The following is a 25,537-nucleotide window of genomic DNA, read 5'->3' as shown; positions in this document are numbered from 1 at the left end:
ATTTACCCCATGCTTTATTTCCCCATCTGTCAAAGAGGAGAACACTTTGCCAAGCCTGAAGAGTCGCATGTAAATAACATCAGCGGCTGCAAGATGCTCAAATCCTGACACACTGAGAGCCACAAAAGCTTCTAGATAGTTTGTGTCTTCCACTTCAAAAACATAAAGAGGGTAAGGACTGGCTGGGTCTGAAGTCTGGGAAAAGACAGAAATTAATACCCTGCTCATTCATATCTTGAGTTCCAAAAAGTGACAGAAAATGCTTGTTCACAAAAGTTGCAGCGCTCGGTAAGTTTATCATGATTACATGTTCTTGAGAAACCACAGAGATTATCAACGCAAAGTAGGAATGTTGTCTAAAATGGGTAAGTAAAATTACTATAATAAATCCTCTGTCACCTGATGAAATACTCTTCTGAAGGTTGCAAACACTGAAGCATTTAGAGAAAACACTATTTTACAAGAAATTGTTGCCTTGACTGCGTGTGAATCTCACTGGGAAATCTGTCATCTCGTTTCTGACATTTGTTCTGCGGAGGGAAGAAAAAAAATCTGTTAAAGACTGCGCAAAGATAAGCAGTGGTAAAATTACCAACCCGGTATTCTTCAATAAAATGCTATAGTAAGAAGGAAAAAAGGCCAGAGAAGAAGACAATCTTCTTATGTAAGTTATGAATCTCCGTGCTTTTATGTAGGATGCTACAGCCACAAATTAAACATATTTGACAAGAAGTCTTACTTGCCAAGAGCAATTTTTTATTCTATTAAAGGGAAAAGCTACTTTGCTTCTCAAGTGTAGCAGCCGGGGGGAAGTTTAACTAGTATGAAGCTGAAGAAGAGAAAAAGAAAAATAAAGCTGATAAGCCTTAAAAAAGGTCATAGGCAAGACACACCCTTCTCCAGAGGCTCACATCCATCATGAGGTGGATTTAATGCTTGTTTAAGGCTCTGCCTTGAGCCCTAAAGCGGTACTGCCCATCGCGTAACTGGATGAAATATCTACTGTATCACGGAGCTTTATACCTGCATCCAGTCCGGGGCTGAGCTTCACCCAGACCTCAGCAGGGACACCGCACCTGCTGGGAAGGAACTTTTTTATGCCCAGAGAAGCTGTGGCTGCCCCATCCCTGGAGGTGTTGAGGCCAGGTTGGACGGGGCTTTGAGAAACCTGGTCTGGTGGGAAGTGTCCCTGCCCAAGGCAGGGGGTTGGAACAAAATGGTCTTTAATGTCCCTTCCAACCTGGACCATTCTATGAAGCTCTGATGGAGACATCATCTCAGCTTCCAGTGTCTGCCCTGGTGCAGGATCATCTCCAGTGGAGCTGGTCACTCCTGTGGGCTATCCCGGTTTCTCCAGGAATGAGGAGCTGGAGAGGTGCACCCTCACTGCTGGATGCCCCAGGGAAGCGCTGAATAATCCGGGTGAGCGAAAGCTCCTGTTGCCACCAGCTGCGGTGCTTTCTGACGGAAAGCTGAGGGACAACCTTCTCAGGAGGGGAGAGTGCAAACGAAAGAGGTTTTAAGCATAAGACTTGCGTGTTTCCATGCGTACCACAGGTTGTATCCCTCCCTTCCTTCCTTTCACCCCAGCATCAGTCCTGGAGGGCAAGTGGCTCACTTCCAAAGGACTCCTTAGCAGGTGACTACATAAGTTATCAGGAATTACACAGGGTTCAAACGTCAAGCATATTCCTGAGACACCACAGCGAGCAAATACAGATTAAAAAGCCATTTAATTACCCAGGGAAGAGACAGGATGAGTCGCAGTCTCACAGCTGCTTGTTCACTCATTGTCAGGGATGTAATAAGCGTTTCATTCACACCCAGGCTGGGACGAAGGCTGAGAGATGTCTCGCCTGAACTTCTTTATTACTGTAGCCTGGATAATTTGGCTTAAGGTCATGGCTCTTCATGTTTTCATTAAGACTCTCTTCGGTGCAAATGACCTTAATAATCATGATATTTGGCATGTATACACCATTTCCAAGATACAGAAATCAAAGCCTTGTAAGGCTCGTACGGCAAAGGAAGGCAGGGCAAGAAGCACGCGTGGACTGCCTTAAAATGAAGGAATGTTACTTTGTTCATGACAAACATTATCCGATTAATTTGTCATGATCAAATCCCAATTTCAGCTATTTATTTACATGAGCTGTGTTACCAGCTCCCAACCTGTCCAGCTGCCAGCTGGACCCTACGAGTTTAAGTGACAAGCTGCAAGTTGTTTCAGTTTTTCTTACAGAATAAATGACGTGGGCATGTCCTTCTGCTTCTGATGAGACCAGGCACCTCAGCCAAAGCTCACTAACTAAACAGTTTTAGTAATCACTTCGAATCTCGGTTATTCGGTGGAATGATTACTAAGCACTGTCAGGGGGTATGCTTCACACCAGGCACAATCCTGCCAAAAAACCATGCGTTGCACCTCCTTGTCTGTTGCTTTTCAGGAAAAATTATGACCAGCCAGTTGAAGATCAGTCCTTCACCTACCATCAAACTTTTCAGCGTGTATGCGTTCCGTTTTCCATGACTGAGTTTGGTTTTGTTTCCCCCCAGTCGGTTTTCCAAATGCTGGAGCCCACCTGCAAAGGCAGCCTAGCGACACGGGAGGAGAGAAAATGTGTTTTCAGGCTGCTGTAGTATAAATCAGAAATATTTTGAAAAGTAGGATTAAGCCCTGCTCTCTTGTAAGTTAATAGCAGCGATAATCTCAGCTAATGCACTACCGTGTGTTTTCAGAAGTGGGAGTTTTGGATACTTCAGGGGGTACATTGTTCCAAAGACATTTCATTTAAAGTTGACCAGCCTGAGTCATGATTTGAAATGTGGCATTAGAAACACAAATATATCCATCTCTACCAAGTTTTGCCTCCCAGTCTCTCTGATGAGAGCATTTTCGATTCCCTGAAGCAGAAAATAAAAAGGTGAATCTAGAGCTGCAGGAATGAGGTTTTGTTTCAAGGATCAAAACAAAACCTCACCAGAAATCAATATGAATTTCCAATTTAACGCAAAGGAAACATTCTGACTGTAAAGAAGTAAATAAAAAGTAAATAAATGTTTTCTAAATCATACTCTCAAAAATCATAATCTCATAAAAACTACAGATATTAAAGTGAAACTTGCTGGTCACCGTAATAGAGCTCTTTTCGGTAAACAGCTGTCTTTTGTTATGTAGTGCGAGGGAAGACATCAGTGCTTCTTTTTCAGTGTTTTATCAACTCACAGTCGAGGCTTCACAGAACACAGTGTGCCAGCAAAATGGGCACAATACTCCCCAGGGACAGAAATTAAATAAGTATTGATAGAGCATTTCAAAAGAGTGCATTGAAATATTTTAAGTACAAGACGCTATAGCTGATCAAAAAACCTCTGTAATGTTTGCTCTTCATACAGGAAGACATGCAAAATGCCAGGAAGAATCCAAGAAGACGTATTCTACCCATTAACCAAACACTTACTAGCAATAGCGAGCCTGCTAATGAGACTGGCTCACTTCAGCACCAAAGCGAATTTGACTGTTGAATTTAATAATGAGGCTATTATGTTCCACAAATTGGCACATGCGCACAGAGATTGTTTTTTAATATTTCATTATTTTTTTTTGCGTCTGCTTCTCATTAAAAGCCAAGCAATAAATTGAAGTGAATTTGTCTGCAGACTTAATTTCCTAATAGGACCAAAGGCTGCAAGTTATTTCCATTAGAAGACAGCTAAACTGCCAGCAGAGGCCATGAAAAAAGAGTACATGCAGAAAACACAACCTCAATCATATTATACTGCAGATATTACAGGCGTGGGAAGGACCGCTTACAGCTTGTTTGAGCAGGAGATACAAATTGCGAGGGACATAGGCAGTCCTCCACGGTCCCAGATCCACAACGACTATTCAAAACTAAAGTTTAGACAAGACATTAGGAAGCGTTTCTTTACCAAGAGGGTGGTCAAACACTGGGACGGGCTTCCAAGAGAGGTGGTTGATGCCCCAAGCCCGTCAGTGTTTACGAGGCATTTGGACAATGCCCTTAGTAATATGCTTTAACTTTTAGTCAGCCCTAAAGTGGTCAGGCAGAGGAACTAGATGATCATTGTGGGTCTATCCTATCCTATCCTATCCTATCCTATCCTATCCTATCCTATCCTATCCTATCCTGTCCTGTCCTGTCCTGTCCTGTCCTATCCTATCCTATCCTATCCTACCCTATCCTATCCTATCCTATCCTATCCTATCCTATCCTATCCTATCCTATCCTGTCCTGTCCTGTCCTGTCCTGTCCTATCCTATCCTATCCTATCCTACCCTATCCTATCCTATCCTATCCTATCCTATCCTATCCTATCCTATCCTATCCTAATGCTTTAAGACAGGAATAAGGGCTAAAAGGGTGTCTACACGGTCCTCGTTCTTTATGCCCCCTCTGTGTGAACCTGCAGGTGGGTGGCAGCATCTGCCAGCAGTACTGTAGGGAATGTACCAGCTCACACCGTTAACACCCCAGGGCTGACGCGGTCACAGTTGTAGGTTACATGCCTTCCTCCCACCTCTTCTGGGAAGGACAGGACTTTGTTTCAAAGATGAGAGAGAAAAGTGGAAAATACCAACTGATCTTCACAGGCACTATTTATCCCCAAGGCAGGAGACCAGTTCTGGCAGTGTACAGCCACTCCTTTATCGACACACTGGATGAAGTGGAAAGTGATCAGCATTAACAAATCTGGGTTGTTTTCCTCACTTGTTCTCCATGAGATGACTCAAGTTAAGGTCTTCCTGTGGTAGAAGCGCGTACACTGCATTGCTGCAGATTTGAGCTATTTGAAGTATCTTCGATGCCACCCTGGCACAAAAGATGCAGGATTCTTCACAGGTTTTTGTAATACCTCCAACTTCTCTTTCTTCCCTTATTTTCGTTCTTATTTTCATTCTTTGGAAAAGCTTTTATTGTTGCTTCTATTTGGTAGTGGCAACAGGTTAAGCACTAAAACCCCCTTGACTTGGGTTTTCTTCTAAGAAGCTTTGTTCCCCTGAGACTGATGCCCTGAACAAGAGGTTGCACCACAGGGCTGGTTGGGGCATGGATTTGTCTGTCACAGGCCATACAGGGTGTGTGAAAACCTTCCTGGCCTGAAGGAACAACTGAAACAACTGAAATCCTGCAAGTCTTTCTGACTCAACGATTTCTAAAAAATGGTTTGGCTTACCAGAAATATTATCATTCAGCTTTGAGTGTTTCTCAGGTAACATGAAGGAAACACTTGTTTACAGTTATATCAGATGCCAGGGAATGCTATTACTTCTACGACTCCATGTCTTTTCGCTGGAGAGCACTTGTAAGTCAAAGATTTTCTTCCTACCCTTCTCCTTGGAGAGAAAAGTAAGTTCCGGATTTGAATCGTAAAACGTGCAGTATTTTACCAAATACTTGATTTTACCAAGATGCTGCTATTATCCCTTCCAATCCTGCAACAAGTCCCCAAGCTTGTAAATATTTGTCATCAGAGCTCAGGAGCTTTCTATTTAACAAATCTTCTCTCCTTATTTAATAAAAACTGTTCTATTAAGTGATTTGCCTGTGTTTACATGTGCATAATGAGGAAGCTGGCAGAAAACCAAACAAGTTTGCAGGCTTGAGCTGCTGGCTGCTGCTCACATTAACAACTACGAAAATGAATAATGAATCATTAAGTAACTCACCTTGTCACTTTGCTTCCCGGTCAAAACAGCACAACAAAAAGCCACCCCCAGAGGTCACGAGAGACCTGTTGACTTCACTGGTTCAAATCCTCAGCCCTCAGAGCACATTTCTGAAATTGCCAGCTCCAGTGCAATCTCTGTTTCAGCTTTTGAGAGCCTCAGCAGCATCGACATACTTAGGGGAGGGGGACATTGATGTAGGACATGTATTTTGCACCGCTAATCTCCAAAGAATTATGGCAAACTTTCCTTAGAAGATGGCTGGAAAGGTTTACATGCTTCCTACCAATTAATAATGACGGTCTGTCCATTGCACCAGTAGAAGACAAGAAATTTTCATGGAAAAACAGTCTTTTCCTGCCAGATTTGTGCTCTCCATACATTGTGTGTGGTCCTATCACTTGTTTAGGGCGGCCATGTAATGCAGAGTAACTGAGCCTTTTCCAGAAGTGCTGCCTAAGGGTCAAGTGCATAATGCAGAAAACTATGAGAATCCAGGGAAATACCTTCATCTGAGCTACAGGTTTGCAAATCACCTGGTTTTCAAAATACAGCATCTCACGTTTCTCCTAACAGATGTCAGCACAAAATTAACAGAAGAAAGTCATGTTCTGAAGAAAATACGCTGCTTGGATATCATCTCATTGAAAACAAAGCACCTTAATTAAATGAAAATGCATCTAATTATGCTTTATTATAGCCTATCGAAAAAAAAAAATCTATACAAACAATTCCAAACACAATACAGAGAAGTACGCTGCTTTAAAACAGGAAAAAATGTGCACATACAAATGTCTTCCTACAAATATTCTGCAGTTAACCATTGGTCACCTCAAATGTTTTTCCTGTTTCACCCCTTTGATGAAACACAGCAATTCTTTGGAAAGGATTTGCTTTGCAGCTGGAATCCTGCCATTGTCCTCTTCATTTCAATATGATGGCGAAATTCTCTTCAAACATCACTTGAGTCTGTCTGAGAGACTCTTAAAGGATGCCAGTTAAAGACTACAGAGAAAAGCGGGATGTGGGCAAAATGATTTTAATAAATTATTCATCTTTAAAAACCATGGTCTCCAAAAAGCTTATAGAGACAGAGCTCCAGGAATGTTCCTGTCTGCTCGGTACCAGTTGTGCTGCTGGAGAGTGACCCATCAAGGACAGGAGAAGGAGGAGGGACAGGGATGATGGGGGGATGATGGCACATGATGCCAACATGTCCCTCCAACCAAACGCTGGTCACAGAACCCTTCATCGTGAATGAACCGAGTGACGAGCAGTTCTAATATCTGCCACTGAGGCACGTCCCAACAGCAGGAAGGGCTCGTTGATTTTGATGGTTGGTTAAAAAAAAGAATCTTATCGGATGAAGGAAATGAGCTTCTGATGGGAGCTCCTGATGGAAAATGAGCTTCTAATTGAAAAACTACTTTGCCAGAAAAATCGGCTGAAAACCACAAGATGACGCCGGTACAAACGAAGTGGTGTATGTGCAATTTTGACAATTAAAGATTAAGACCAGCAGTTCTTGTTCAGTGCTGGGAAAACAGTACTCCCGTATCTGTAGAGAATAGTAGACAGGTTTACTCAGAGAGGAGTAAGCTCTGTGTAAAGATACACATCTCTATCAGAAGGAGTGGGAAAAAAATGAAGGCTTTAATGACAGTTTGTCTACCAGTTCTAGGGCTGAAGGAGCAATGAGTTTGCTCCATGGCTGTTGAGAACAGCTAATTTGAAAGTCACAGAAAGAAAAGCAGTTTTCTTTCCCAACCAAGCTGCAAATAGCCGAGCAGCGTTCACTCAAGGTAGTGATGAGCAAACCCAGCCCCTGGGCCTGTGCTTTCTCCTCCAAGAGGGCTTCCAAGAGGCAGAGCAGGCTGTCGGTACATCACCATGGTGGGGAGCAACCCAGGGCTGCTCGGTAATGACCAACTGGGAAGATCTTCACGCATCTCTGCTGCAGGCGATTCAACAATTTGACAACAGATGGGCCTGTAATTACAGCCCATTTGAGAGATTTTTAATGCGCTGATTTGAAAAGCATTGATTTTTCTTCCTTGTAAGGAGAATAACAAAGAGAAGTGAAAACACCTCAACCTCGCTGTGATTCCCGCTGACTGGCTTTTCACAGCATATTCTGCAGGAAAAGTGAAAACATTCGGCTTCAGCCAGCCAAACTGTGAATGTAATTGAATAGAGTAACTGTCTTCCAGTTAGAAGCTGAGCTGAAGCATGTTTTCTCTGAGCTTCAAAAATGCTCGAGCTGAATGCAAGCCAATCACTTAAAAAAAAAAAAAAAAAGAAAAAAAAAAGAAAAGAAAGAAAAAGTCCCTGCTGCATGTGGAGTTTCTGGGAGAAGCAAAGATTGGGAATCCAACACCACGGCCATGGCCAGGGCTTGTGAGGCGGAGGGGTGATAGATACTTGCAGCCAGTGTAGTCTGAAGCTCTGCACAGTGAAGGGCAGAAAATGGATCCATTTATTTCTATGGTAACATGAATAACTCAGGACTACGCTACAGCCCAAATCTCAGCTGGATTTGAAAACTCCGAGTGACGAGCAACGACTCTCATCCAGCAAGCTCAATGATTTTCTTTCAAGGTAATATGGTAGAGCTCTTACCCCATACATTTCCTTTTTCTCAAAAGTGGTAATGTTAAAAAAAAAAAAAGTTTAAAACCCTTAGAGGAAAACATACTGTAACCTTCAGGCAGCGGCCAGAATTGAGCCTTGGGAGACAAAGCTTCACTCACCATGAGTTCCAGTGATGTAGCTTGCTGGGATGGGCGTCTTCGCAACAAGGCCATCCTGCAATTTGGGGAATCTTGTGGGGATGAGGAACGAACACGTCTCTCATCCCCAACTGGCTGTTTAACCAAGAACATACTTCCCTCTTTGCCATTGCCTCTGACTCCCATTTTTTTAAATAAAGACAGTCATTCACCACTTGGGAAGATTTTGAAGCACCAAGGAGTCTACTTCCAGCCTGGCAAAGTTATACAGACTTGCCTGCGTTTCAGTACCGATTTCATTGGGTTTGACATTAGTCCTCTTGTGGTTATGAAAAGTCTGGGTCTAATCCTTAGCACACAATCTATTTGTGGAGCAATGGCTCCAGAAACAAACCAGGAGCAAACCATACATCTTCTGCTCCTTCCCGGTTTCTCCGTTCGTCTGAGTTTGAAAGGTATCTCTGTTGCACTGCTTCAGTCCTTCTGGTCCGAGGGAATCCAACCCCAGGGTCTCAGTCTCAACACCTCCATCTAGTTCCAGCCAGGTCGGGACCAAAGTCTATCACTGAGATGGTTTACACACTAACAATTCCTCCCTCGCCAGCAATCAGTCTCTGCTCCTTGCTGCCAGGTTCAACAGGAGAGGCTGTTGACATAAGTTCCCCAGGAGTTCTTCCTTCTAAAAATATTGATCACAACTCATCCTTTCTGCTTCAGATGAATTTTGACAAGGCAGTTTCGAGCACGCAGGAGGAGCTTCCCGTGCAACCTGGCTTTACAGCTCCCCTGGAGCTGTCGCCTCCCCCGTGTTACACATACGCACCATTTTAAAATGTATTATTACAATTACATTTGTCAGCAGTTTCATGATCATTTGTCATTACAGTAGGAAATGCGCCATTCAGGGATTGTGTTATGACACTGGATTTCTGTACGTGACAAGGAATGGCAAAATAAATAGACTTGTATCCAAGTTATGGCAGTTTGAGAGGTGTTTTTACACAAAGAGTTGAACAAAACAAAATAATGCAGTTTGAGGCTTTTAGCTCAATATTAGATCTCTCTCCTCTCTATAACCCCAACACAAAAATGTTAAAGATATATAGATTATACATCTATAAAATATTACCTGCAGGAAAACAGACAGAGCCATTAGAATTTTTAAAAAAGACTACTGTCCCATCAGAGGTGTGTGATTTTCCTCCACACACCTCATCTGCCTCACACGTTGACCTTCCCCACAACAAATCTGGGCCATCACCCTTCCCACGTGCCTCTGAAGGTCTGTGTGCCCAGCCTGCACCTCCGGGTGTCTGCACCTACACTTGTGTGCCAGCAGTTATTTTTCCTCCCATGTTTATTCTGTGGTTGGTGTAACTGATCTTTGGTCTCTGACCAGGGGCATTAGCCATTAAAAGCATGATAACAGGTAGCGTTCTCAGATAGCCTTTGTGTTCGCTTCATTCAGCCCTGAAACGGAGTACCGCTGTTGACTTGAGTGGGTAAAGAATTCGACAGACCCTGAGAGCTTTTTAAAATCCTGCCACTATCATAGCACAGATCCTGGTAAAAATACTTTTGGCAAGGTGTTTATTTAGCGGAAGAGCGGTGTTTTCTTCAGGGAAACTTAGGGACCACTGTGTTTTCTCAGCAAATTTTTTTTTGTATTACAAATGATAAAAAAATGCTAATAAAATATACAAGGGAAATTCATTAAATTAGCCCTATTTTGATTCAAGCTGATATTCACAGTGGGGTTATTGTATCACATTTTGCTTGGCATGTTTTCAAAGAAGGTAATCAAAATCTCCTCTTCTTTTCTGTTTATCATCCCAACTCTATTTTTATCAGATGACTCTCCCCATTGTCATGGCAAGAGCAGACTGGAGTCTTAGTTCAATTTAGCAATACATGACCATAAATACATCAGCAGATTGAATTAGAAAGTGACATGCCAAAAGCAGCTTTCTCCTTCTCTTTTTTGCATTCACACATCTGACTCAATCACCGATCTCTAATTGAAAAGCCTCAGCAGCGGATTAAGATCATATACATTATTACGACGCACGATGCCTCGTGCATGCTGATGAAAACGGGAGCGCCTGGCTGGGGCTGGGAGCCCTGCACTCAGCTAAACACCCCCCCGCCACTGCACACACCGGGGCAAGCGGCCGAGCAAAGGGGCTTGGGTGGCAGTGGTGCGGGTGTTTCTGTGTGTAATAGCAGAGTGAAAGTGCAGGGCAGAGCGGGGAGAGCTATCTATGACTTTCCATTCACTTGTTGCATTCAAAGGGCAAAATATTTCAGCCCCTTCCTGCCCAGCAAAACCCTGGTGAAGTCACCGGGAATTTAGGAGGGAGTAAAACAAACAACGAGTTTAGCCTGACAGCCTGGTAATTAAGCCCTGCATCTTTGCACTAGCTAGTAATTTTAGGGCCAGCTGGAGTAAAACATCCCCATGTGGGATTTTAGCTCCCGTTCTCCATGGAGAGGTAGGATGCCGAGTCCGACCCCGTCACTCCATCGTCCCTTATGCTCAGTGCTCGGGGACGGGTGTGTAAAATAAACGTGCTGAAGATGACAGTCCCCTCCCGCCGCCCCTGAAGGAGCCTGCGAGCTCAGGCGCTGCACTTCGGGAGGAGCAGCGGCGATTCCCCCGCGCCCGGGGAGGGGGCTCGCTCCAGACGAGCCTGAGGGAGTCTTTAAAAGGACTTCTCGGAGCTGGAAAGGAGCGAGATCAAGGGAGGAAATGCGGCTCTCCTGTGATACCCCCTTCCCTTCTCCGTGGGCACAGAGCGGGTGCTCCCAGCCCCTCCCAGGAGCCGCCGCTCCCCTCGCAAGGCGCAGACCCCGCACCCGTGGCAGGGGGCCGGGCACAGCAGCGGGACCGGCAGCACAGCGGGACGACAGAGCAAGGTAAGGGCGTCCCTGAGCTTGGGGAGGGAGGCACAGGCATGCTTGGGGCGTGGGGGTGCAGAGCATCCCGGCGGAAGGCTGCTCCCTCCGGCACCGACGGCTCCCTACCTCCAGCCCAACTTTCTGCTGAGTGGGTGGCCCCGGGGTGTCCCCTCCGGCGCTGCGGCACCCTCCCCTGCCGCTGCTCCCTTCACCTCCTCCCTCCCTCCCTCCCTCCCCGCCGGGAGCCCCGTCCCTCCTCCCCGGGGGAGCGGCCGCGGTCCCCGCCCGCCGCCGGGGGGAAGCGGCGGAGCGCGGGGTGCGCTCCCGGCTCGGCGAGCGGCCCCGGGGGGTGGGGGTGGGGGGCAGCAACCGGAGCAGTGCGGCAGCCCAAGGGGCCGTTCATGCCTCCACCCGGCGGAGAAGAGTCCCTGGAGCTGCAGGTAATCACTGCCGGGGGAGCGGGGAGAAGGGAGAAGAACAGCGAGCGGGGCTGGGGGAGCCGAAAGGGACGGGGGGAGAGGCAGAAGGGATAGGGACGGGGCAGACTGGGGCTTTGCAAAGCAGCGCACCCCGCTTTTGAGGGCTCTCTGGGATGAATGAGGCACCGGAGCGCTCGGTCCCGTTTGCGGCTTCCCCGAAGCAAGCGGCCACCCCGAGTTTTCCCTTCTTACGGGGCTTGTGCTGCTGGAGAGGGGACTGACCCCGTCCTGGCTGGAGGGATGGCGGGGAGAGGACCCGCTGGCCGAGCGGAGGATGCGGTGTTTAAAGCAGGACAAGCCTTACCGTTGCTTTAAAGCGGCCGCTTGAAAGGAAGGAGAAAGGCACCTGCGGGAGGGATGCGCAGGCACAGCCCGACACGCCACCCACTCAGCGCTGCTTGAGCCCCACCGTGACCCAAAAAGGTGTCAGAGCCCTGAATGCTGCCCAGCCTGGCACAGCGTGGGCACAGAAAGCCATGGGGGGCTAGAGCTGAGCGCACCGTGCTCCTTTCTGATAAAACACGGGAGGGAAGAGCAGGGGGTCGGATGTGCTCCAAGATGGTCAGCAAGAAGTGGATGGTCAAGGTCAAAGCAGAGTCCTGGGAGTCACCAGCGGTCTGGGCTGGGAGTAGCACCGTGTGCCTCGCTGGCTTACTGCAGCTCCCAGCACCTGCAGAACCCGGCACCCCTTGTTCCCTGTGCCCAGGCTGAAGAGCAGGGAAAGAACAACACGGTTGAAGTGTTTTGAACTTGCAGGCTTGCGTTGGGGTAAACTAGAGACTTCTTATAGTTTTGTGGGGGAGGAGACATGCAGGTCACACCAGGCAGCCAGTACTTAGGGTGCTGGGATCAGTCTGTTAGTGCTTGTGTTGGGAATCCCAGCTCCTGGGGGACTTTGTCACCAGGGCTCGGTGGCCGGAGTGGATCTGCACTGCTGGTGTGGGGTGCACCCCGAGCCAGAGACCTTGCACCTTGGGAGGTCCCCCCCGAGACTCCTCTCCGGGAGCTGCTCCACTTCGCGCATCAAGAGAAGCTGTTACTGAGCTTGGTCTGACCCGGGGCTCCCCTGGAAGGAGTGACGGAGCCAAAGGGATCTGTGGTCATTTCAGCTCTCCCTCAGCCTTGGAGGAGACGCAGCCCATACTGAACTGAACTGGTTGAGCCCATACTCCTCAACTGAACTGGTTTTGAATCTGTCACACCCCTGAAATCAGTTGGATTGCAGAGGAGAACGGGGTGGAAGAGAAATGTTTTGATAAAAACCCCAGTTACGGTGATGTGCCAGTGCAGCCGTCGGAGTTTAGCCCCAGCCTCGCCTGCCTGGGTGTGAGCACGGAGATGTTGGGCTCCACACTTTCCTCTGGCTGAAGTTGCTTAAATCAACTGATATGGGAGCAAAATCAGAAGCATGTGATTTACACGACTGTTTGTGTGACAGGACCAGCTCAGCCGAAGTGAGTAATCTCTGAGCATAACAGAGCCTGAAATGTGTTTGGGGGGCGGGGGGGGGGAAGTATTTAGCAAATATTTGGCAAAAGTAAAAGTGTTTTATGGGCTGTTTGTTTGCAAACTAAAAATAGGATCGAGACATCAGGTAATGTCTCTGCAGGGTGCTCTAGGAAACACTGGGCTGGCCTGAGTTGAAAATATAGTTCCTAAAGATTTTGATAGTGCTAAAAGTGGCAAGATAGTATCCAATTTTGACTTCAGCGATCAGTGTTTAGTACCAATACAGCTAGTCAAAACTGAAAACCAATTTAGCACAAGAAAGTTGTTTTGTTATGTCTTCTGTAGAGGAAAATCAATCACTGGTTTGTTGGAGTGAGAAACATGCCTGAGAGATGTCAAATGGCAGATTTTAACAAGGAGAAAGTTCCCATCTGAGCTGAATCCTTTTGCTTTTTTACCCCATGGACTAAGGTAGGGAGTGGGGAAACCCAAGAATTTTGCCTATGAAATGATGAGATTTCTGTGCTCTCAGGGAGCTACTGGTTTAGTGCAAGAACATTATTATCACTGTAAGAAGTTGAAGCAGGTCTTGGCATGATGCTGCATTTCCCTCCTCCTCCTCCTCCTCATGCAGAGGAGCCCTGCCTGGGCGTTCGTGTTATTTCAGAGCCGCTCTGCCAGGTCACACCAACTTTCACGCCACCACCTCCCTTCCTTCCCCTTCCACCAGCAGCTCGCGCCCCCTCCTGCAGCAGCAACCCTTGGCTCTGCCTGCTCCGTCCACGCCAAGGCAAAGCATCAGGCCCCCCGGGCTGTAGCTGAAGGAGCAGGTGACGAACAGTCATCCCCAAAAAGGCAAACTTACTAAAAAGGACTAGGAGAGTTTTTCTTCGCTTCTTTACAGCTCCACTAACTTATCACAGCTAACTCCATGGGACAGGGGGGAAAAACATGAAGTTCTGCTGCTGTTAGATCCTTCTTGGGTACTTATCCAGGTGCTTTTCTTCCCATTACTACCCAGGCCATGTGTTTTAAAAGCATATCTGTCTGGATTACCTTTTTGTCTGTTCCTGCTAGTTACTCTGCACCTGGAAGAAGTAATCTGCTGTTCTGTTGTAACTCTCTTCACAGCAATTGTGCTTGATGCTGCATAAGAGTTATGATTCCAGTGCTAAATAGGCAGCGAGATCAAATCTTGACTCATAAAATTAGGTTTCTTTATGTAATTCCTTCTTGATCCCAGCTATACCCTGCTTTGACTCTGGTGCAATGCACTTCATAGAGTTATTTTTGCTTTGCTATTGTAACCACAGCCAGGAAGAATTTCCACCTTGATCTGCCTGGACAGTTTTAAGGTTTGTTCTTCCTTTTGTCGTGGTGACGCTTCAGTCACTAATGGGCTGCTGTGTGCTTTTAGCTGGATACCCGCTCTTGTGCCCAGTAAAAGCGTGTTTGTTTAGGATACCTGCTAGAGGAGTTTTCACAAAGGCTAAATACCTTCTTCCGAGCAGACTGGTTTGTACCATAACATCTCCGCTATTTCTTCTCTCAGTTTTCTTGGGCAGGGACACAGGCAGCCAGGTATGTTCAGCTGCAGTAGATGCCTTTTTTTTTTTTTTTTTTTTTTTTTTTGTTCCAGGGTACTGCTCTGTAAAAGGAGAACTTGGAATTATACCAGTGATTGCTCTGGATCTATGCCCTAAGCTCCGCTGCCTTTTTGGTTCGCATGTTTTAAGCACAAAGCACACAATTTAAGAAGTATGCCAGTATGATGCCTTGGAGATCAAACACCGAGGAGAAAAAAATCTGGACAAGAGAAAGTCCCCTAGAGGTGTTTTTTTATTAATCCATTAATTAAGAATACCAAAACAAGTGTATAAGGTATCAGTCAGCATGCCTTAATTATATTTAGTCATCCTTTGTTGAGGTTCGTGGTCATTAACTGCTGTAGTGGCAATATAAGTTCAGACAAAAATTGTGCTGGTGAGGGGCAAGCTGTGAGCTAGATAGCAGAGGGAAACAGAAGGGAAAATCATCTATGCTCACCAAAGGCAGCCAGCAAAACATGCTTTTGCAGCGGTTCAGCTTTTTTGGTTGTTGCCATGCTATAACGAGTCCCAAAATACCAATGGCTACAAGGCAAAGGCAATGTAGTTTCAGTGGTTTAGTGGATAAAGCACTGAACGGGGCCTCTGGGCTCAGTTTTCAGATCTGGACGACTCTAAGCACATCAGGTCCCCAGCCAGTACACGGAAAATGTTCCGATGATGCTTGCTGGTGCCGCCAGCCTGCAGGCTGCCACCACATGAAGACACGAAAGACTTTGCACGAGAGCCTTAGCAACGCATTTCCTTCTGAATCCACCTGCTTTTGAAGGGAAAGGTGCAAAATTCATCAAACGGAGCAAAAAATCTGAGAGTAAAGGTTAATGTGCACACAAAACGAAGAGAAGAGCCCCAAAATGCTAAAGAAGCAGACTGACAAACTGCTGAAGTGTCATTGACTCCTGGGGATGGCACAGCAGCAGAAAGAGACTGTCACAGCGGTTGTTGAAGGAGGCTGGAAGAGCTGTCCCCCTCCATGGGAGGCACACAAAGGTCCCTAAAGAAAATCCTTTGGGTGCATCATGAATGCCAGCAATGGGTGGCTCGAAGAACCTGAGGCTTTTGGCAAGCATTTGGGCAGTAGGTTATCCACGTAAAGGAACTCCTCTTCCTCAGTGCTTCTCCCAAGGCTTGAACTCTAAGTGTGGTGGAAGGAGCAACAGGCTTGAAGAATTTACTGTGTAATTTCTATAGTCAACTATTTCAAGGATATGTACTGTGGGGGAAAAGGAGGATGTCCATCCCCCATTCTTTTATAGCACTAGGATGAGAACCACACATGCATTCCCTTTCCTTCCCCTTCTGAGTGGGAGCACTGGTTCTTTTTACTGTCCTCCTATTTTTGCAGTCCCAGAACAAATATTTTGCTTTTTGGCCCAGACTGAGCTAGTCTGGGGAGAAGCGCTTTCCAAATCTCAGCACCACACTCAGTCCCAAAAATGCAGCTCCATGAATATGAGTTTATAAACACCGACTGCCCCATCCCACCACCCATTTTGTTTATATTCTTCCCTTCAGAGATGCTGGTTAACCAGCTGGGTCACACACAGCATCTGGGTTGCAAGAAAATCCCAAAGATCAGACCCCTAACAGCCCGAGAGCAGCACGGTGCTGCTTTGGCTTCTCCCAGATTTCCCCCACCAATAATCTGAGTTTTAATACAACTTTACATTTCAAAATTAGTGTCAGAACAGGATTTAAAAGTCCACTCTTTGGCCAGAACTGGAGTTTGCCTTTCCTTAATTAAGCATTAAGTCCAGTGCTATTTAATTCCCAAGGCACATGGTCTCAGCTGGCGTCTCCCTGCAGTGTGCTGTCAGGGACCGCAACGGCTCTTTCAGTGAGCCCATGGCTGTAATACGTGAACCCCAAACACCACGGTGGCATGTTCAGAAAGTGCAGATCCTCCCTGCCCATTTCTCATCTCCATCTTCAAGCCAGCATTTGTTTGAGCTTTGGCAGCTCTCTCGACCACCCTGGATTTCTGATTTCCCTGGTACATCTCCTCCCAGCTAGGGAGTAACATGTGAGACACCTACTTCCCATCTGCACATTTCCAAATCAGAACAGCATATTTGTGATTACTACTGGTAGCTGGAGGGACTTCTGCTCTCACCCACGGCAGTTTTTCTCACCCAAAGAGAAAGCACGGTAACCAGCCCGTGGAGGTGTTTGCGTTCCTCTTGGAGACAAGGAGTCTTTTGCATGCTTACTTGATGCTGAATTTTGCTTTTGCTCGAAAGGCATGGGTGCAATGTGGGCTGGGTGTTTTTGCCGTCATCTTGAATGCAGATTCACACCCCCAGGTTATTACGGAAACATAACCATCAGGAGATGGGAACAAAAAAGTTGCTGGTCGCATCCTCCTTGAGCACCTTCACCGCAGTCCGCTGGCCAGACTTGGGAGAGATCTTGGGCCAGATTGGTGTTTTGATTCTCCACTCTGTTATGGCAGATACTTTGACTGTTTTATAGTGGAAAGCTATAAAGAAAGAACATCTACTTAGACCACGTTCAGACACAGAACGAAAAAACATTCGTGTGAATCAAGCATGTCACAGAAAGAGAGCGCTGGAAAGTCTCAACCCTTTTCAGATTGTCTAGTGAAATATATTCTATCACCAAGTTCAGCTGTCTGCGTCCTTAAGCTGCCCACTGCCGTTTGGATTTCCTGCAGAAGAAAGGTGTTTCTTAGACAAAAAGCACACTTCAGGTGGAGAGCAGAGGGACTCAGAAACACTAACAGCAGAGTAGTCTCAAGAGATGGAAAAGAAACAGCTTGTTCCTTTCCATTGCAGAGTCTTCACATCTGCGAGCACACGGCCTGACCCGATGGAAGAGTGTTCTCAGACATGGTCCTCTCCATCTTGGAGTTCATCGATTTTTTTTTTTATTTATTTTTTTTCCCCCTTGGGTTTTGTCGGTTGTTATGGAGGGCTTTTTTTTTCCCCACCTACACAACTGCTGATGTTCCCTGGGGGCTCTCAATTGGTTCTGCCAGGCAGTAAGTGGCATTTGAATATATCAAACTGAGACTGTTTCCATGTAAACAGGGAGACCTGTGAAACATCGCAGTGGAGCTTCAGATACGAAGAGCCGGGAACTTTGTTTCTGGATTCTGAAAGCACCCAGAGGTTGCCCTGGAGTGAGAGAGGGCTGAGTCAGTCCCTGAGCCTCTCCGGGCACCCTCTGCCAGTGACAGCGGAATTGCACCAATTTGGAGCTTAAAGCTTTCGGCGCTAATGCCAGGGCTTTGCTTTCTGCCGGATTTGTATGCACTGTTCGGTCAGAGTCTGTCAAAATTATCCTCTAACATTTTCTGTATCAGTTTTTAGACAGAAAGCGAGGAGGAAAGGTGGGTTCTGGATTTGTGTATTTTTGTGCAGGTTGGGAAGCAGAGGGTATTATCCGCCCTGCTCCTTGATTTCACAAAAGAGGAAAACATGTTTAATACAGGTTGTGGAAAACGAGACCATCAAACGGTAAAGTTTGCTTGCCAAGCAGCACAGGAAGTATGCAAGAATTAACACTTCTCGTCAGTAGAGGAAGGACTGGCCTTGTTACTGGTAGGCTTTGGACCCGAACGGCCCACGCGCTGGGGCATTCAGACTCCTGTGCTGCAGGAAAGCTTCTGCTCTGACTGTGAGGTGTGATGGCCATCACCTTCTCCTCTCGCCTGCATTTCCCGGTGGGTTGCACGCTGTGTTCCTGCCGTGCAGGCCCCCATCCTTACAGTTACATCCTGACCCTCCTGCATGGAGCTTATGAAAATTCAACAGAGACCATCATCTACTGAGATGAGCACTTGTGCAATTCTCTCGTCATGCAATTCCTTTGTTCAGGCCTTCATCCCATCACATGTGCTAACTGCATAATTCAAACACAAAATCCGACTACAGATAGAAAATTAAATGATGTGCCACACTTAGTCTACCTTGAATTCACTCTTTCTTTCTCTCTTTTTCTTCCTTTTTTTTTTCTTTCTAGGAACAAGACTCCCATGAAGTTTAATCTCTCTTAGCCTTAAAAGAAAAACTGAGGAGTAAAAGTTATGGATCCTTTATACTTTTCCAGCACATTTAGCACAGAAGCTGGCTCCAGCGATGTGAATTCCTCACTGCTCACAAATGTGACAGAGAACGGGACGCTCTCAGAGCAGCCCTCATTCAAATACATCCACAAAGTCCTCATTCCCATCTGTTACCTCCTCGTATGTGCGGTTGGACTCAGCGGCAACACATTGGTCATTTACGTGGTTTTGCGCTATGCCAAGATGAAAACTGTCACCAACATATACATCTTGAATTTAGCTGTTGCTGACGTACTCTTCATGCTGGGCCTGCCCTTCCTGGCCACCCAGAATGCCATCTCCTATTGGCCTTTTGGCTCCTTTTTGTGCAGGCTGGTTATGACTGTAGATGGTATTAACCAATTCACTAGTATTTTTTGTTTGACTGTGATGAGCATGGACCGCTACCTGGCAGTAGTTCACCCCATTAAATCAACCAAGTGGAGGCGTCCCAGGGTGGCCAAGCTCATCAGCATGACTGTCTGGACATTCTCGTTCTTGGTGGTGCTTCCAGTGATCATCTTTTCAGATGTGCAGGAAGACTTTCAGACCTGCAACATGAACTGGCCAGAGCCTGTCAACATCTGGTCAGCAGCGTTCATAATTTACACATCGGTCCTTGGTTTTTTTGGTCCTTTGTTGGTGATCTGTCTCTGCTACTTGCTGATCGTGATTAAAGTCAAATCTTCGGGGATCCGAGTTGGGTCTACGAGGCGCAGGAGATCAGAGAGGAAGGTGACCAGGATGGTGGTGATCATTGTGGTGGTCTTTGTGTTTTGCTGGCTCCCATTTTACATGATGAACATTGTCAATTTGATATTTATACTGCCAGAAGACCCTGTGTTGGTAGGGGTGTACTTCTTTGTGGTGGTCCTGTCCTATGCAAACAGCTGTGCCAACCCCATTCTTTATGGATTTCTTTCTGACAACTTCAAGCAGAGTTTTCAGAAAGTCCTTTGCCTCCGAAAGGGCAACGGCGTAGAGGATGGTGACCCCATTGAACACAGGCAAGAGAACAGCAGCCGCTTGCAAGAATCCATGTTAACCCAGAGAAATATTGAATTCAACGGACATATGCAGACTAGCAAGGTCTAAGGGCATGGTTTCGTACTGCATGTAGTACCTGTAGACCTGGAGAATTTGGGGACTTAAAGGAGAAATGAATTCATAGCAAAGCTAGAATCTGGAGACCCACAAACTCAAATACATGTATATAGACTTCTCTTTACTCCCCTCCGTTTCCCAGCTAAAAGTGTTATGGGTTATACTGGGCTGTGTGAGGCTCTTATGGTGTTTTAGCTAAGTCAGACGTGTGTTACCACTTTCTGTATTCCAGAGAACTGATTTACTGGTAAACACTGCTGGCTTTGTAATGCTCTATTGATGCAAAACAACACTAAACCTGTTTTAACTACCTTGTTAAGCTGAGTTTATGGCTGCTTTGCACTGTTGGGATCAGCTCAAAGCAGAAAAATGCTCAGATAATATCTTTGGAAGTCTTCAAGGAGATCTCTTAAAAGAAAAACACTATTTCTTAAGAGGAAGATTCATACAAAAAAGGCCACAGCACTGATCTTAAAATTGTGTATGAGCCATGGTTATAAAGTGCTGTGTAGTCCATTTAGATCGTTTTACTGTCATTAACCCATATAAGAGATTCATAGTATTCATGAATCTTTCAAACACAATAAGAAAGAATAAAAACAAGACGAGGAAAACATTGTCGAAAGGATTCAATGTATTCATAATACTTTCACATTCTAAACCAAACTGCATATAAAATGTAATGTAACCACTTTATTATTATGTAAGTGACGATGATTGTGAAGTCCTGGAAAGCTGTTGTGTATATTTATTGGTTCTGAATGTAAGTATGGACATGAATATAAACTGTATTTTCAGAAATTAAAACAAGTTCAATCCCCTTCTTGACTATCCATTTCATGGCATCGTCAGGCACTGCACAAAAAAGACTCAGCTGAGTCTTTGATGCTTAAACCGTTGTAGATGCAATATAGTTTAGGGTGGTAGGACCAAGTACAGGGACCTGTGGGGCTCTGTCCTGCTCAGGCACCGAAAGGAAAGTTGCTGTGCCTCAAGGCGCTTGGGAGCTCAGGGGACAGACAGAGACCAAATGACTAATGTGAGACCATGTAGCAGGGTGGGGGGAGAAAGGAACGGCATCCAGACCTGATTCCTGCCTCGTGTCTGATCCAAGCACCGTGAAGTGAGGACTCTTCATACACAAAAAGGAAGAAAGCAAATTAGATATTTGTTTGAATCCAGGCAGAAACTATTCTCTTTAGAAATTGCTTTCCGCCACCACACAGGTCAAACAGTCCTTCTGTCAGGAAATTTATTTGTATATAATAGCAAGCAAGGGCAGGGGATACAAAAGGAGAGGGCATCTCAGCTGTCCTTCCAACCTTTCATGACCTTCTACAGCATCTCTAAGGGACGTGACTGAGCCCCGGCACCAGCAGTAAATATCAGCCTGGCATTTGTACAAGCAAGGCAGATTATTCAAATAACTCTAAACAGAGCATGATGCTGACGTGCTTCCCCCCTAGAGTGCCACCCAGAGAAGGGTAGACAAGAGTGATTAGAATGAGTGGCCCCGCATTGGAATTGCTGAAGATTTTGGGGCTGGCAGCCTTCCAAAATGAGATCCAGGTTGCAATCCTCTCCCCCTTATAGCTTCGCAAAGGCTCAGCATGTTGAGCAGAGGACCCTGAAGATGTCGTTTCAAAGCCAAGTTACCTTTATCAGCTAGTCCGTGGCAGTTTGTTTCCCCAAGTCCTTTTGAGTGAGGCCTTCGGGACGGCCTGGTAGCAGAGACCTGTTGCTTCTCTTAACTGCCCTTCTCAGGACCTTGTAGTTCCTAGTCCAAACCAGGTCCTGACACGCACCATTCAAAATCTACTCACGTGTTTGATCACCTGTGCCATAAGGTGCTAAAAGCAGATATAATTTACTAAAGCATGGCACTGTGGTACACAAATACTTCTCCTTAAAGTGCTCTGCAGGAGGCGAAGTTAAATCCCTGCCCAGAGACCTGGTCACTGGGCTTCTTAATAGGCTAAAACTGACTCTGGATCTACCAATCTTACCATAAGTCCTATCAGGCAAGTTCATTTTTGAATTTGTCTTCATATCTAAGGTATTTCTAACTGACATCTCTCTTAGTTTGGAAAAGCATGTGTTTTTGTTCAGTGATATATATTCTGGCCTACAATGGGTGGGTCTCAGCCAGCCCATAGGTCTATCTTCACTTCCACAACCACAGTGGAGGAATGCAAACAAGTTCCTGGGTGGGTGAAAACAGAATAAAACCTGTCCATCCTCCCAGGCTAGTCCAGGAAAACATTGTGCATCTGTAAATACAAACAGCAAAAATGTGTTATGTCCACAATATCAGCCTGAGGTGAGAGGTAGGGGGTACTACATGGAGGTCCCATGATGGGTCGTAGAGCTGCAATGGTCTGTCTATGAAGAATGGGGAAAGCAGGACAACAGCCAGAGCAAAACATTTTTTGTCCTGTAGGCTGACTCCAGCCAGCAGGACCTGTAGCTCAGGGTGGACAGAGCCTTCACTCCCACCCAAGGGTGTCCCCATTCAGCTGTGCAGGTGGAGAACAGACCTGACTGCGTGACCACCAGCCTTGAGGACCGAGCACACCAGGCAGGGCGATAGCCTGAGCTAAAACCACTCAGGTCTTAAAACTACTTACTCCTGATGCAACTATTTACATGAACTCATAGGATGGACCAATTCCTAAGGAAGTTCTTGCTCCTACCCACCGTTGTTGTGTATGTGTGCACCATTTTCCTTCTTTGTGCCGTCATAGTGGGCCACACTCACATTCCCCAAGCACAAGAGCACAAGAACTCACCAGATACAGTAAAAGACAATTGCTGGATGTACCCAGAGCCTGGTCCCTGGCTTGGGCCATTAGTAGGTACATTTAGGCTTCTTGTAGTAGAGGCTGTAGCCCATCTTCCATACACCTGCGCTATACCATGCCTGTTAATTCAAAATCACAGCACAACCAGGTTTACATTGATTAGTTAAGTCATGCAATATCTATTATTTCCGGAATTATCAGGCTGTTCCAGGCATAAATCAACTCTCTTATCAGTTCTTGAGACACGTGGAGTAATTAGTGCAGGCCTTTATGTCATCTCTGCCAACTCCATCTGCCTCCAGTTGATTAGCCAGAAGTTCTTCTCCAGCGACAGAATTAGAAAAACCCATTTTAGTTCACAGATCATTTTGCAAGCGGCAGTAATTGATGCTCTCACAGAGGGAGGGTGCCCTGTGTGCGCAGCATTGGGAGCTTGCTCTGCCGAAGCGCAGGGATGCAGAATTCAAGTCAAAGTGTGTTGCTGAGTACATCTATGCCATGGCCAAGCACCAGCCTGGTCCTCTGGAGCAGCTGAGCTCTTAAGCACAGGGAAAATTAGCAGAATGAAGAAACCAGAGGGCTCTTCATAATAGCAGCAAAGCTGAGCTTGCTCTTACCAGCTATATGTTGTATTAGTATTTGCTATGTAAGTAGCAGGATGCAGTTATGAGCAGGGAATAGCTGAAAAGCCAGGGCGAGATTTAGGAATTTGCTCCTAAGGCTGTGAGACTCTGCCTAAGTCACTTCACCACTTGTACATCAGTTTCTGTATCTGTAAAACTGGGAAGAACGGCTCTGACCTCCATCGTACAGCATTCGGGGCTGAAAGTCAGCACCAAAAAAAAAACCCTTATAATTTTTTTGTCTCCTGCCAATGTGCATGGAGGTCCATAAAAATCAGGGCTGGCAGTCCTGGAGATAGGTAATGCATCAGGCACCAGAGGGGAAGGGTGTCATCGCTGCCAGTCCTCACTCGTATTTTGCTAAGGCTGCCTGAGAGAAGGGCTGCTTGGCTATCTCAGTCTTCATTTTCAAGAGGAATCATTTCACTTGGGGATTATGAAGGAGTCCTGATAAACTTGAAGGAAATGCACCCAACAGCCTTGAAACCAGCAGTCCAACAGAAACCTTTGATACGCTTGAGATTGGCAGCACCACCAACAGAATTAAAATGTGTGAGGAGCAACAGTCTCATACTCAGCCTCTTCTATTTTAAAATTAGTTGAGAGGTGGGGCAGAGACCCATGTATGTTGTAGAGAGGTTGTGAGGTGGATACTGGGTTGCCAGAAGGCTGCTCAGAATAGAGACGGAGGAATTTGGAGTCATATAAAACCATCTGCAGACTCAGGGTGGTGGTTTGAGGACAGAGGGGAGATAACAAACCCAGAATGTCCCTCCAGACATTTCATCCCAGGATTGGACACCCCTTTTAGACATCTTTCAGATGGAGGCGTATCAGACCCACAGGGACTGTGTGAGTGTTACTTCAACGCGAAAATAAAAACATGTTGCTAGAATAAGTCACGCACCTAGAGATTAAGCAATATAACGAGAAGCAGATGGAAGAATAAACTCCAAAACCAAAGAAAACAAAAAACCTCCTCAGTGGATTAGGTAAGAACACAGAAGAAATGAAGAATACTCACAAGACCAACACTTGAGTCAAAATTGGCAGAGTTGAAATATTGATGATTTCTGGGTAACTTATTTTCTCTTCAGGAAAAAAGCTAATATTTATTTCAAACCTCTCTGAGCATGGGAGAGAGCTAAAGAGGTGTGATAAATGGAGATACAGAGTTTTATTGCTCTGTCACGTTAATCTGGTGCCGTATCAGGAGACACCAGCGTAACAATAATCTGGTGCATTAGGGATACTCTGTTTTTCTTTCCATGATGATTTTATAACATGCTGCAAAGAAAAGCCAACACCATTTCATGCCGAGATGCTTTATAAACATTAGTATTGTGCTAACAAAAGCATCATCTTTTACCACAGAGGAAGAGTTTCAGTGCAAACTGTAAACTCTTTGTGTACACAGTGAAATTTCTCTGTTCTTTCCCCTGACTCAAAGCCAGGTGAGGGTGTATTGCGTAGAGTTACCACGCACTAATCATCTACCGCGGTCTTCAGGCTTATGCTACAGAGGTTGTCGTCGCTTTCCTCTGATAAAACTTTCTGGATAAAGCATACCATTTAGGCATTGGATGAAACAAACCCCAAAATTGTTTGCGTATTTTCTGGCTCTTAAAAAATCTTTTTTTTTTTTTTCCAAGCAATCTGGCTGCTGCTATGATGGGCTGTTATCTCACCCCCCAGCTCATTTCCCGGGTGGCAGCACTGTCCCCTCGGGGACACAGAGGCTTCAGTCCCCTGGGACATTGGGGTTGCACCGCTGGCATGTCCAAGCTAGCTCTGGAGCTTACTCCTACATCAAGATTGAAGTGGAGCAAATCAGTGCTGATTTCAGTGTGAAATCAAATTTACAGTCCATGATGAAGGGTTACACCTTGCTAATCACCCATTTTTTTCCAATGGCCCATTTGTTGCTCTGACCACAAGTGATGATCAGAAAGACGCAAAGGATGCTGAAAAGCCCATCTATCCGCTGATCAAGCCAGGGATCCTCTTTCCCTTGATTTCAAAGGAAACTGGTCTTGATAAAGCACTGAAGATTAACTCCTTGCAGGAAAGATCGGCGCCAGAATGTGGA

General features: G+C 45.9%; 1 protein-coding gene across 11 annotated transcripts; it reads left to right on the top strand.

Moving 5' to 3' along the window:
• Positions 1–10,430: 10,430 nt before the first annotated feature.
• SSTR5 (somatostatin receptor 5) lies at positions 10,431–20,845 on the top strand. 11 transcript variants are annotated; one of them, XM_074598391.1, is made up of 4 exons: positions 11,104–11,337; positions 12,908–13,252; positions 14,887–15,078; positions 18,839–20,845. In XM_074598391.1, the coding sequence occupies exon 4, from the start codon at positions 18,903–18,905 to the stop codon at positions 20,013–20,015; it is 1,113 nt and encodes a 370-aa protein (XP_074454492.1). In that variant the 5' UTR covers positions 11,104–11,337; positions 12,908–13,252; positions 14,887–15,078; positions 18,839–18,902; the 3' UTR covers positions 20,016–20,845. The 11 variants fall into 11 exon arrangements, with proteins under 11 accessions (XP_074454485.1, XP_074454482.1, XP_074454492.1 ...); XM_074598387.1 differs by lacking the exon at positions 14,887–15,078 and adding an exon at positions 18,308–18,539 and having other exon boundaries at positions 11,155–11,337; positions 12,704–13,252; XM_074598389.1 differs by lacking the exon at positions 14,887–15,078 and adding an exon at positions 13,593–13,718 and having other exon boundaries at positions 11,155–11,337; positions 12,704–13,252.
• Positions 20,846–25,537: the final 4,692 nt, after the last annotated feature.

This window comes from Larus michahellis, chromosome 8 (assembly GCF_964199755.1).
Source record: "Larus michahellis chromosome 8, bLarMic1.1, whole genome shotgun sequence".
Taxonomy (NCBI): domain Eukaryota; kingdom Metazoa; phylum Chordata; class Aves; order Charadriiformes; family Laridae; genus Larus; species Larus michahellis.
Note: the sequence above shows the minus strand (reverse complement) of the source record. Positions and strands in the feature narration are given on the sequence as shown.